The 13,576-nt window shown below is 43.4% G+C and overlaps 1 protein-coding gene across 2 annotated transcripts; it reads right to left on the bottom strand.

Annotated features, from left to right (window-relative positions):
• Positions 1-1,038: 1,038 nt before the first annotated feature.
• On the bottom strand, positions 1,039-13,365 carry LOC112880669 (protein CHROMATIN REMODELING 4-like). Of its 2 annotated transcripts, none has more exons than XM_025945404.1 (11): positions 12,850-13,365; positions 11,384-11,629; positions 10,614-10,715; positions 9,839-10,519; positions 9,460-9,510; positions 6,645-9,290; positions 6,034-6,188; positions 5,275-5,389; positions 4,441-4,508; positions 3,714-4,320; positions 1,039-3,403 (listed from the first exon to the last, which is right to left on the bottom strand). In XM_025945404.1, exons 2-11 carry the CDS (start codon positions 11,600-11,602, stop codon positions 1,334-1,336), a joined length of 6,714 nt encoding a protein of 2,237 aa, XP_025801189.1. In that variant the 5' UTR covers positions 11,603-11,629; positions 12,850-13,365; the 3' UTR covers positions 1,039-1,333. The 2 variants fall into 2 exon arrangements, with proteins under 2 accessions (XP_025801189.1, XP_025801190.1); XM_025945405.1 differs by having other exon boundaries at positions 9,460-9,504.
• Between the last annotated feature and the right edge of the window lie 211 nt (positions 13,366-13,576).

Raw genomic sequence — 13,576 nt, 5'->3', positions numbered from 1 at the left:
GACGCCAGAGGCTGTGCGGGGCCGGGCCATCGGCGCGGAGGAAGGAGAGGGCCGCTCGCCCGCTTCCTTGGTGGGGGAAGATTGACGGCAGCGGCGGCGGCGTCCGGAGACTTGTTTTCAGAAACGCCGCGGACTCTCAGCCTCGGGTGAGCCTGCTTACGTTGCCAACGCCGAGAGCTCCGGTTGCCATGGACCATGGCAGGTGTCCATCCAGACTCCGGATCGGCCGCCAGGTCGCCACCGTCGTGGTCGTGGGAGTAGATGCTGACGCGGTGCACACGGTCAGGAGGAACAGAGCCACCTGCCTGCTTCTCGAGAGGCAATCAGGGAAAACGAGATGATCGGCCGCCTCATCGTGCGGCTCCACGCCTCCACCTCCACGACCACGATGCGCAGCGCGGCTGCTGTGGCGGCTGGAGACGAGGAGTCCCTGAAGAACTGGAGGAGATGCTACGGCGAACGTACGTGCTCGTCAGGTCTTGCCAGCGCTGCAGCTACAAGTGCGGATGTGCCGGTGCTTCAGAGTTCATGGGGGTGCGCCACGCCGACGAGCTCCGCGAGGTGCAGGGTGAGATCGCCTTCTACCTCCAGCTTCGGTGAATGAAGCTCATGCTTTTTTTCTTTGATAAGAAATGAAGCTCATGCTTGTGTGGTTAATTCAGTCATTCCTTTGTTTGCAGTGAAGAGCGATGAAGGCTGAACACTGCAGTGAAACTGCGAAACTGGAGTCCAACTTTGAATGTGTCAAAGCTCTGGAATTTCTGTAGCTACTCAAGAACAGATGCTTTGTGCATGTTGTGTCGTGAGAGCAGCAGAAGAACAAGATTTTTTTTTTTGAAGAAAAGATGAACAAGATGTTAACGAGAGACGTTGCATTGTTACCACTTCTACTGGCACCAGGCGGACCATGAAAGCATCTGATCTCGAATGCAGTTTCAGAGTAACTGCCGAGGAACGTGAGTTCCATTTTTAAGGCCACCACTCAGGCAACGCAATACCATCCCGTTTTACAGCCACTGCGCTAGATAGACAACCCACTTTACTAAACCATATACGCATAAATAAATGAATAGCGGTCTACAGTCTACACACACCCAACACCATGTTAGCAAAAATATACATTTCTTGTATACAGATTTCCCAGAGTTGCTCCGGCCGGACCAGCGCCCAACTACTACTGCTAACGACTAGTCGTTGGATTTTTGCTCTATCTGCACTCTGCACTACAGCATTACACAACACGAGATCATCCACACTGGAAACATTGGGAGAGGGAAAATCCCAGCGTTCTGTTGAACGTAAGAGAAACGAAAATCACACTAATGGCACGAGCCTAATGCTCATCTGAGGCGATTTCGTCCACTCTGTCTTCATCGACTGTTTCAGCCGAAACAGGATGTGATGCATCCGAGTCCCTGGTCTCCACAAGAGGAGCCGGTTTCTCCATCACCTCCTCTAGGTTCATGGTGCTCCCAGCATTGCCAAGTGGATTGTTCTGTGTCAAGTCATTGTTATCAGATGGTACAGGCATGTCAGCTGCTCTGCTGCTGCTCGTACCAGGAGTGTCACCCACAACTTGCAATTCAGGACCCAGTGGAGCTGAATTATCTGATTCAGGCATTCTGGCTGCGGTGTCAGGAATATCTTTTATTCGTGATCCATGAGATTGGCTAACCTTGTCATCTACCAGAGAGAATCCAGTTGTCTGACAACTAATTTCAGGAGCCTCTGACTTCGATGTACAGGTGGCCTCAATGGCTTCTGAACCTTCCACGTTTGGTTGTGATTCTTCAAATGTGGGAGGTGCCTCATCTTTCCCCTGACTGCTAGCGGAAGATGATGACAGAGAGTTCAAGTTGAGCGATGGGGCACCATCATTGCAATCAACAGTAGGAGGGGCAGGCGAAGCTTCAATGGATGGGGGTGTGGGAGTTGCATCACGACCACCTTGGCCAGATCCAGTTTTAGAATGCTCTACATTGGAGGACAATTGCTGAACCTTGCGGAGTTTCCTCTTCTTTGAATTAATCCTAGGGTCCTTTGGGCGAGAAAGAGGTGTTCCCGGCATCAGGAATGGAGGTATTGTTGGTTCTTGTTCTCCAAGAAGAAGGCAAGCAGATTGAGCAATTGCTGAAACAGTTGCAGGTAGCTCACGTTCAGGTGGCTTCGATGAAGGAGCACGTACAGCATCCTGAAGCCAATGAGGTAACTTGTTTGATTTCAAACCTCCAATGTCGCTAATATTATCAAGCTGAGGATTTGAGTGGTCTGTGCGGTTGAGATTCATCTCCATGGGCTGTTTGCCTAACCTCACACGACGCTGCATCTCATGAAGTAAGTTGATCTGCCCATCTGAAACACCATGAAGGAGAATGCTCTCATGAGAACTTGGTCCGATTTCGTTTGGCAGAATGGTACTATTGTTTTTTCTGTTTATGGGCAGCGGACCAATGCTATCATTCATAAAAGGATTTGGCATAAATGGTGGGATCAACCCAATATCAGGCTTCTCCAACTTGTCAAATGCACTGCCAGGAAAATCTCCACCATAACCTGATCTATGCTTGAAATCCTGCCATGGTATCGGAGATGGGCCACCCTCACCTGAGTTCATGTAATTAGCAGCTTCAACATGAGGAAGTCTGGACAGGATATCACTGGACCCTAGTTGAATATCAGTTAAGTGGGACTGTAACTTAGGTTGCTCCATCCTCAGTTTGGAGAAGTTACTTTCATTCAGTGCCCGGGACATCATTGCATCCGATATTCCAGGAAATGGTGTAGAGCTGGGACGTCTAGTGGCTGTTGACATTGGTTCCTCTATAATTTTCTGCTCCTCCAAAATCCATCTTAAGGCCAGTTCTTCACTAGTTCGGTTGTTCAGAAACTTCAGCTTTGGATCTCTAAGCATGCCATCCCAATTTCCCCTTCCATGCCTACGAACTCCTATCCACAGAGCGTCAAGTTCATCTTCTGACCAATAATCTAGTTTTGATCTCTTCTTCAAGAATTTGTTTGAGGCATATTGAGCACGCATCATTATATTGTCCAATACCTTCTTGTGATTATCAGGCATGGCTGAATGGATTGGTTGCGCTGGGCTTAGACCCAGCCCTGGAAGCAAGCCAGACATAAATGACTTTTGCTTCGAAGTACCAGCAATATCTGCCATGAAGTTTGGTAACAATGAACTGTCTGGTAACTCTGGGACAGAATTACGAATATAATCCTTCTGAGCACTCAGTGACAGGTTGGGAAGCATATCAGGTATAGACTTCATATGCTTAAGTGGAATGTTGTCATCGAGACCAAAGTTCGGAAGACCCAGCTTCCCTTGAAATGAAGCAACAGAAGGTCCAGAATTTTCAACAGGATCAACCCCCTTCCCTGATATAGGAGGAATCTGCACACGAGAACAAAAGTTATTTTTCATGCTCCTTAATGCTGCTCTTAACTAAAAAAATGGTACACTCCTCTCGAGAATGATTTGTTCACACTGTTAACACTATATCTATAAAATCAAATATCAAAACCAGAGCTATGTTGTATATATGAAAGTGAGGAACTAATCTTAAACTTTTGGCTTGTACAAATATGAAAGTGAGGAACTAATCAAATATGAGGATTGATAAAGCAAGAACTGATTAAATGAATAGTTCAGGAGACTAAGTTCCAAAAGAAGTGGCAATGCCAAAACAGATATGAGGACATACATGAGTGAAGGGAAAATAACTATCTGGAATGATGTTATTTAGCCTTCTCAAAGCCTCCTCAGATGCACCAGGAAAGATGGCCTTATCAGAAACTGATTGAGCTTCATTTCTATGCTCACTAGAATGGTCAGCAGCAGTTGACAGCGGTTTGTTGGCTACGTCACCACTAGCCTTTTTATGCTCTTTCATGCTCGGCCCACTAAGTGAGTTTTTGTATGAGTTCACCTGATCAGCATTTGGAGCACAAAGACCAAGTACAGGTAGCAAGTGATTTGGGGCCCCTGGGTTGAAGACATCTGCGCCCTTTGAGTTGTGTTTGGATGAAGCAGCGTTACCAGGAATTCTGGCATAAAGATCTTGAGGGACTTCAGCATATCTCTTTGATTTCTTTGAGGATTGCCTCATTTCTGCAGTTGATTCACTGAAACGTTTAGCCCCAGATAGCTGTGAAGAATTTGGGTCTTCTACTATTATCAAAGGATTTTCCGCATGTTCATTAGCAATGGAGTCATATGGTGTCATAAACTCATCAAGTTTATCATCAGCATAGTTCTTGATTATGTGCCGCTGAGCAATCCTTTCCTTTTGTCTAGCTCGGAGCCTTCCACTGTCAAAAGCATAGGTAGATCAGTGCCTGAAGATTAAAATTGCACCTGTGCAAGGTAGCATATGGCCCAACCCTGCAGTGTGACAGAAAGCAAAGGATAGAGTGGGGAGGAGGGCATACTATTTTTCCTTTAAGGCCAGTCCAGCTGCAGTATATTCTCTCTTTGGTTCATCTCCCTCATCAGAGTCCTGCATACCAATATCAGCAAATTGTTGCACAAAAACATAAACTGTAGGAAGATAAGCATGAAAGGGCAGGAGCAAATGAAAAGTGATAATGCAGACAACCATCTATGTAATGTGCAAAATACTCGGGACAAAATTCAAGTATATGTAGCCATATGAGATATGGAGGAAAGCATAAACTTTCAAGTAATTAGATTACTCTTTGTCTAAATTGATTCCTAGAGCAGCATCTATATGGAAGCCTACTAACTAGTAAGCTCCACATGGTCGCCCGGATAACATTCTACACCAGCCCAAGGCACCAATACACACAGAAATCAAGTTTGGCGACATGTTTGAGTTAACTTACAAGATCACTGACTTATTTGCACCTACACATATTCCCATTCACCATAAATATATCAGTCACAGCACTCATGAAGAATGGAGTGAAATGAGCATGAACATTGTATGACAACACATTTACAGACAAGATCTTGTGGCTTAAATGGCTTTATTTGCAACCAGAGGGAGTGATTGTGCGCATTTATGGTATTATGGTGAGGGCATTTTTTTTTCAATTTATAGCCCAAATACAAAATGTCCCTGGTCAAAAGTGCAATCTATTTGAAAACAGAGGGAGAATTCACTAGCTAGGACCGATCTATATGATTTTTACTAGTCATATATTTTTCATGTAGTTAATAGCAAAGTGGTAAATGAAGCATCATTGCTCCCTGATGAGAACTGAATAAATATGCATGAAAAGGTCAGTGCAACACAAATGTACCTCACTTAAAGCTTCATTAGGAAGTGCTGCAAACGTTTCCCTGTAAGAAACAGCCTTCCTTAAACGTTTGCCTCGACCAAGAGATGCCTCCTCCTCAATTTGATATTGCTCCCATCTGAAATAACATTATTTTAGTATCTATAATCAATCACCGTGGTCAAAATGCGAGCGACAGAAAGATAGAGAACTAAGCAAGTATACCAATCATCAGAGTAACTAGACTACCTAGGCCTTTCCTTGCCTCAACCAATTATATATTTAAACAGATAGATTCTCACTGCAAAAGGTTTCCTTGGTTTGAATGAGCTCATACGGGCACCAAAATCCAGTTCACTCGGTACAACTACAAAATTTCAGGTGCAATTTCCACCCCAAATAAGGAATGGTGCAAGTATGAGCATTTGTTTCCCCTAATAAGCAATGACACAAAGTTTGGTTCCACTGTGATGGCATAAAGCATAAAAGTTGATAAGCTGCAATGTTGAATTGTCGATTGTTTGTACATGCTAGTATTGGAGTATGCATTCTTGCAATTTTATTGTCTTTTTATTTCTAAGTAAATTTTTATTTCTCACTTGATTGATTATAAACTATAAACTAAACATGGAGAGCAAGGAGAATCAAGTGAAGGTGTGCTTTTAAAAATGAGGTAAAAGTTTTTAATACATCGGTAAGACCATCACCTGACACCTACTCAACCCTCTGAATTATGGACTCTTCAACACAAGAAATACAAATTTGTACATTACTGCAGAGTACCTGACACGTAAAAGTTTATCCCATTCGTTTTCTTCTGCACGAGTAGCAGCACCTTGCTTTGATTCAGATGCCTGCTCGCACCCATCATTATCGATATTTGGAATATCCTCATTGGTTCCAGGGTCATCATTCAGCTCATCATTCCAATCTATTGACTGCTTAACAGAGGCAAGTAAAGAGAAAAGTATTAGGAACATCTCCAGAAACATGCTATCAATAGCTCAAAGTAAAACCTGCATCACCCTAAAAAAGGGATAATGGAAGTGTTCCCCTAGGCACTAGTCAGGTGGCAGCCTAGCATCTAATCAGCGACCAGGTGGGCCTAGGTGGATGTCTGGGCAGGATAAACTGGTGGGGCAGAAAGCATCTCTTAGCACCCAGGCAGCCACTGGGAGACCAGGAAATGTAAATATGTGCTAATTAAGGTGCCAAGAACTAAAGATCATAACTTTTGTGGAGAGACTTTGAAACAGAATACTGACAACAGAATCTATAATTTCACCAATAATTTTGACACACGGAAACGTAGATATTCTTATATAATAATTTACCAGAAGTAATTGCATATATAATCACCATTTTTGTAGGAGAAAGCACACAGATCAAATTACCTTCACAGTACCAAGCATATCATTGTCCAAGTCCCCATCAGTACTTTCAGCAACTGTTGACGGAAGGTTTGATCTATCAAGAAGCTTCATGATAGCATTTTCATCCCAAACAAGCTTGGCAGAGCCATCAATACATTTGTCCTCATAAACATCGCCTAGGCCACCAGTTCTTCTTCTATGCTTAAATTCAACATCTGCTACAGGACCTGAAACTTCATTGTTATCTTTACCATCTGCATTGTCACTATTTCTGAAGAGTTCCTCTGTTCCCCAGCGAATGATATCTTCCACTTCTTTCTGTGATTCTGATTTGTTGACGAAAAGTTGATCAAGCATCAATTTCTTCTTGGCAAGTTGCAAGATACGCTCTTCAACACTAGCACGTACTACAAGCCTGTAAACCAGAAGTCTGTTTGATTGTCCAATTCTGTGTGCCCTATTCATTGCCTGTATATCAGCATGTGGATTGAAATCTGAATCATATATGATAACTGTATCTGCAGTGGCCAAATTAATGCCAAGTCCACATGACCGTGTAGAAAGCAAGAAAACAAAACGTGTCTTATCCTGATTAAAACGAGCAATAGCTGCCTGGCGCTCTGCCACAGACACCGAACCATCAACTCTTTCGAATGTTTTAGGACCGAACTCTAAAGTTAGATAATCTTCAAGGATGTCAAGAAGTTTTGTCATCTGAGAAAAAATAAGGACACGATGACCATCCTTGTGTAATATTTTAAGCATAGAGTGCAATAAAGTTAGCTTTGCTGAGGCCTTTATGCGCATTTCATGCAGAAACTCTGGTGTACCAGATTCCGGTTCAGTTCCAGGAATAAGATATGGATGGTTGCAGACTTTCCTAAGCTGCATTACTATGTTCAGCAAAGACTGATGGGCACCACCTTTTCCAATGTTGCGCAATACTTGATAGTTCTTTGTAAGCATAGCACGGTAGTATTCAGCCTGGATTGATGTCAATTCAACAGGCACCATTCGCTCCGTCTTTGGAGGGATATTTTGCATTGCATCTTTTTTCAACCTCCGAAGCATATGAGGAGCTACAAGTTTCTTCAGCTCCTCTACTTTTTCTGCTGTTGTAAGGTCATTAAACTTCTCCTCAAATGATGAAAGAGAAGGAAAAGAAGTAGGTTGTAAGAAGTTCAATAGGTTATACATTTCACCAATGTTGTTCTGTAAGGGAGTTCCAGTCAACAAAACCCTGTGCTGAAACGAAAATGAATTGAGTAAACTAAAGAGTTTGCTGCTAGAATTCTTTAGACGATGTCCCTCATCAACAATAAGAACTTCCCATGAGACAGATCGCAGATATGCAGCGTCAACAAGCACCATTTCGTAAGTGGTGAGCAAAACATTGAACTTGTATGACCTCTTGGATTTACCTATCTGACTTGCATCACCCGCATGCCACTCATATTGGCGAATGATGGATCTTGACCGTGCAGAACCATGATACTCCACAACATTCAAATGAGGAGCCCAAGATGCAAATTCAGCCATCCAATTGGGCATTGTAGAAAGAGGAACCAAGACAAGACATGGCAAATTAACCTTAAATTCACAGCACAGGGATGATAGAAAAGCACAAGCTGACACTGTCTTTCCAAGACCCATCTCATCAGCAAGAATAACATTTTTTGACTTGTACCAGCATTTTCGCAGCCAGTTCAATGCTTCCAGTTGATGAGGGAAGAGCATGCCTCCTTGAAGTTCTTTTGGCTGATCAACCAACACATTGAGATCCAGTTGGTTCCTTGCATTTGCATTATTATCTGCCACATCTTTATCCAAAGCCTGGCACTCAAAATTTTTGAACTGGACGACCAAATGGCTATATTTCATCACGGTAGGTTCATCTAATCTTTCCCAAGTGCAATCATCATAAGGAAGACCACACCATTTGATTAAAGCCTCTTCTACATCATCTAAGGAAGTACGAAGAGCAATAACTCGTTGTGGCTGGCACCATTGTTCCTTACAAATGTTTATCAGACTCGTTCCATACTTTGTTTTGTAATTTTCTAGTTTCCTTTTTGCTAATACTTTTACCTCAGATTCAGAAACCCAGCTGTTGTGGATATTTGATTTTCCAACCCATTTGATCAAGAACTCATATCCAACATCACTGTAGTCCTTTCCAGATATTTCTTCTATTTTTCCATGCAACTTACTTTCAGCTGTATGTTCTTTCTTGGTCTGGACCATTGTATCAGCTCCCGAAACTGGAAGTTTGGTATCATCCTTTTCTTCTGGTAAATCAGATGTTGTCTCATCTTCACCATTTATTGAAGCTGAAACATTTTCTCTGACCACTTGGTCATCTCTTATTATACTGGTTTGATCACCTGAATGTCCTGATACTGTCTGCGTGACTTGTTCTTGCTTTAGTGGCTCCTTATTTTCACAGGATTTACTGTTTCTTTCCTTTTGCTTTTCTAAATTGTGCAAATGATCTTCATCATCATGATTTGCCGATTCATCAGCACATACATCCTCCGCTGTACCATTGCTAGAAGACTGGGTTCCATCATGAGATCTATTAGAAATGTCATGGCTACTTTCTGGTCCACCGAAAGTACAAGGAGCCACATCATCCATCTGAAGCCGACAGCCCAGGATGCGATCAACCTAAGCAAAGGGTAACGTATTACGATAATCAGATTACATGACACAAATAATAGGACAAAGCAAAGGGAAGATTAAAACTGATTGTATGAAGTTGTAATGTTGAGCATATAGATAATGTGCAGATAGCACACACTGATATCCGCAATAGTAGATAACTGTCATAACCAACCTGTTGATCCTCCTGAGGAGTTGTTATTTTGCCTCCTACCACGCCCTGCTCCTGCACAATGTTTACAAATATAAATCATCCAATGATATATTTGTGTTACAAAAATACTATGCTAAGCTAAAAAAGGGCTATAACTGAACAAAAAAAAGGCTCAAGTCACCACAACAGGAAAGATGTCAACTTTAACAGAAGAAAAAATGATATGCAGAAAATGAAAAATATAGCATATACAGTACATTTTGGCAGAGAAATGTGAACTTAACATACTAATGTGTCTACCAAAGCAGAAACGAAGTTACTTAGGAACATTTTGTGGGAAAATGACAGAGTTTATTTACTTGCAGAATATTAGGACATAACAAGGTGTATGCTTCAATACCTCAGGATGCTTTTTATCAACAAATTTCACCTTCTTTTTCCCTTTCTTGGTACTAGATGAAGGTGTCTTTCCATCTGAGGATTTTCTTTTTGGTGGTGATTCACTGTTATCAAGAGATGTCGATGGTTCTGTCGAGGAAATGCTGTCATCATCAGACGTTGAATATTTAAGCTTTTTTGTACCAGATATTTTACCGTCTCTCTGGCTATTTTGCCTCCTGCTTTTAGATTTGTTTGGAGATGAATCCGTACGTGGTGGATAATTCTTCAGTTTCAAAAAACTTCCATGTTTCACAACTTTCTCTTCTGAAGGTTCTCCAACAAATTCTGACTTTGTGGGTTTAACATTCTCTGACAATTCCTTGGTTGAGCGCTTCTTCAAATGTAATATCAGTGTCTTCTTTTTCTCACCTTCGTTCTTCTTTATACTAGGGTCACTCCCCTTCAATGTGCCACCAGATGACTGTTTTCCTTGTTCATTTGATCCAATTTTGTCTTGTTTGGAGCTACGGGTCTTAAAAGAGACTTTTGTGTGGGAAGGTGGACTATCTGATGTCATGCTTGTGAGCATCCTCGTAGTTCTTTCATGTTTAGAAGTGTCAGCTTCTGCATTACCTAACAGCTTCAAGCTACCTTTTTTTGGACGGCATCTTGGACATTGCCACTTCCCAGGGGGTGGACGCTAGATTGGGGATGGAAGAATTTAAGAGATTAAAATATTGCCATTATAATTAAAATGTACAACTTTCAAATCAAACAACAAAGTCAATACAAACCTTAAGAGGAGGATTGAGGCATTCCAAGTGGTAAACACGTGGACAGCTATCACAACAAAGCAGATTGCCACCAAGATCACATACTACACACTCATAGAAATACTGAGGAACAAAAGTAATGTGTATAAGCAAACTTGAAAAACACAACTGAGGTCAGATACAAAGCAGTTCATAAACAGGAAGTGTATAAATCTCGAAATTAAAAAAATATTGTAATTCTTCTGTTGATAATTGGAAGATGACAGAATTGCTCAGCCATTATTCATAACCATTTGTCCAGTTGGAGTTCCTAAGAGTTTCCCGAGGCCATGTATCATAACTTACCTAGATGTGTCATTTCAATATACTTGCAGGCCAGGCATGTATCTTGAACAAAATAGCATCATGAGAGCTCAGGCATATCAAGCTAGTAAGAACAAGTATGACAAGCTATTGCAGGTGTTAGAGAGTTCGCATTTTAACAAAACATGTAGGCTCCTATTTCACTCAGCCTGCTTACTTGTATGAAAAGGTTTCCTAAATACCTGAACTATGGTCCAGGTGTTTCACCAGAATTGTACTATGTCTGCTCCATGAAGCATGCCTTTTCTATAATGACTACATTATTAAATCATTGTTTAAGCCTTCAACTCGTACTTACATGGTAGCACAGCACAAAAAAGTAGTAAAGTATTAATATCAAACAATATCCTACCACAAAGATCAAACAATATCTACATGAAAGACTAAAGGTAAACTACAAATGAACAGGTAGTGAGTGAGAAATTCACCCCATCATTCCCTCTTATCTTCTTGGAAGATGGAGAAATGTTAGTGTCATGCTTCAGCTTCTTTTTGGTGGAACCATAGCCCCTTGGAGAGTCTGAGGTTGGTGAGGTAGCCTCATTTTCGTTAGATGGACTAACTGTTAACTTGCTTCTTTTCCTTTTGTATTTCAAACCCCAGTTTCCATCTGCTGCACTATCACATAAAGAGCTCCTCTCCTTCATCTTCAGCGCACTTGCATCAGAGGCATACTGCAATCAGAAAGAGGAGCAATGCATTTTTTTCATTAGTAGCCGAACTCAAATGAGACCTATAATAAGTGAGCTAACCATTGTGCATTGTAATCTAATACATGTGCCATCACAGTACCCGCACCAAATCTTAAGTGAGATCAAGCATAGCTTAAACAAGTATTCAAGTATAAGAATACTATGGGTGATGCACTAGAACAACCGATATAAAGATTCTACTAAGGTATTGCACGATGTTCTCATGTCAAAATAAAGCATTAGTGAAGTCAAAAGCTCAAAGTAACTATCTGTCATAGTGGTATGTGACCTCAAACACACAAAAAGGCACATATTGCAACACAATATTCATTGCACTTGGGCTAATGGTTTCACTGAATTCCCATTTCTCTTTGGACTGTATTGTTGTGGAGCAGCAAATGCAAAAAAAAATTAAAAAAAAACAGAATTCGCAGAGTAGCATTAAATGAACAAAGCAAACCATTTTCATATAATAGAAAAAAATGTGTAAAAGCTAAAAGACAAACAAGGTTAGCCAGAACTTGCTGGTTGTTGCTTGTAAATTTGTTAGCATGCCACTGTTACTTTGGAACTTTACATATAAAGACAGAACACAATAAATAGCCAAAACACATAAAGATCAGGTAAACCCTTCCTTCCCAATCATTTTTACACTACTAGCCAGCATTAATCATCTGCATGATACACTACCTAACTGTTGCTACAAATTTTTCCATGTTTTGCTGCTTTAGACTGGCATGATAAAGCTGTTATAACCATTATCTAGCACACCACAACTAGCACTAGAGGCCAATCACCAAAACAAGCATCACAAGCCCACTGCTACTTTCAGTCCGGACACCCCATGCTTCACCTCGTGCACTGAATCTCCCTAATTTTGGCGTCCACTGCATTTACACCCAGCACAGAAAACAAACTAATCAACCAACTAGCTCTCTCCACATAGAGAGCCAACTAGGCCAACTCCCAACCGGACCGCGCAAGCTGAAGCATCAGAGCTCGCAAAAAGCACTAGCTCGCCGCCAGTAACTAACTCGGCAGCCTCATACAGTACATCCGCCGCACACGCCCAAATCCGAATCTCCGCCCTAATCCCTTGAACTCCATCCGCCGGCAAACCATTTCACAACAAAATTCCATACAGAACCCTCATAAACCCGCCCCAAAACCGCGCCGAATCGCGCGGCAGAGATCCGCCTCACCTCCCCGCGCCGACGAATCGAAGCCGGACCAACGGACGCCGCGGCGGATCGCGCGCCGGCACCACCTCCGGAGGCCGCAGGGCGGAGCCGAGGCGGCGGCGAGGCCTACGATGCGGCGGCGGCGGCGCTGGGGTGAATAGGGAGGGGGGCGGCGGCGCTAGGTCAGGGAGGCGGGCGAGGAGGCAAATGGGGAACGGGGGCAGGAGAGCGGCGCGGCTATCGAGGGGCAGGGGCACCCATCGCATCGGGGGTTGTGGAGGGGGCGCGTGACGAGGGGCGAGCGCTGAGGGCAGCAGGCAGGCGGCAGGCAAGGCAGAGCGCTTCACGCGTCGCTTTCGGCTGCCCACCCCCGGGGACGGTGGGTGACAGGCGGGGCCCCCGGGTGGCAGGGGGACACGTGGGGGAGGGCGCGCACCGCGCGCGGGTGGGCGCCGCGCTCCCCGCGGTGGCGTGGAGACGGCGAGGGGGCGGGGGTGGAGTGGCCGCGCGCGGCCCGCCGCTCCAGGCGCGGCCGCGGGCGGGGGAGACGGGGATTGCTGGGCGGAGCGGGTGGATCATTTGCGTGGGAAGCTCGCGATTTCTTCCGGGGTTTTATAGGTTTGCGAGACCGTTTGAGCTTGGCAAAAAGAAGATGACTGCTTCCACTCCGTAGGTGCGGCTTTATTACTTTTTGTTTTGTTTTGTTTCTTTCTCCTCTTCTCAGATCTCCTTTTCCTTTACCGTGTTT

Source organism: Panicum hallii, chromosome 2 (assembly GCF_002211085.1).
Source record: "Panicum hallii strain FIL2 chromosome 2, PHallii_v3.1, whole genome shotgun sequence".
Lineage (NCBI taxonomy): Eukaryota > Viridiplantae > Streptophyta > Magnoliopsida > Poales > Poaceae > Panicum > Panicum hallii.
The sequence above is the reverse complement of the archived record's forward strand: the minus strand, read 5'-3'. Positions and strand labels throughout refer to the sequence as shown.

Bases quoted from the DNA above. Each gene is read 5' to 3' on its own strand.
- LOC112880669 (XM_025945404.1), bottom strand. From the start codon at position 11,602: ATGAAGGAGAGGAGCTCTTTATGTGATAGTGCAGCAGATGGAAACTGG. The intron at 10,716-11,383 runs GTGAATTTCTCA...TTTGTTCCTCAG, and splicing joins AGATAAGAGGGAATGATGGG to TATTTCTATGAGTGTGTAGT. The intron at 4,509-5,274 runs GTACATTTGTGT...ATTGGTATGCAG, and splicing joins CTAATGAAGCTTTAAGTGAG to GACTCTGATGAGGGAGATGA.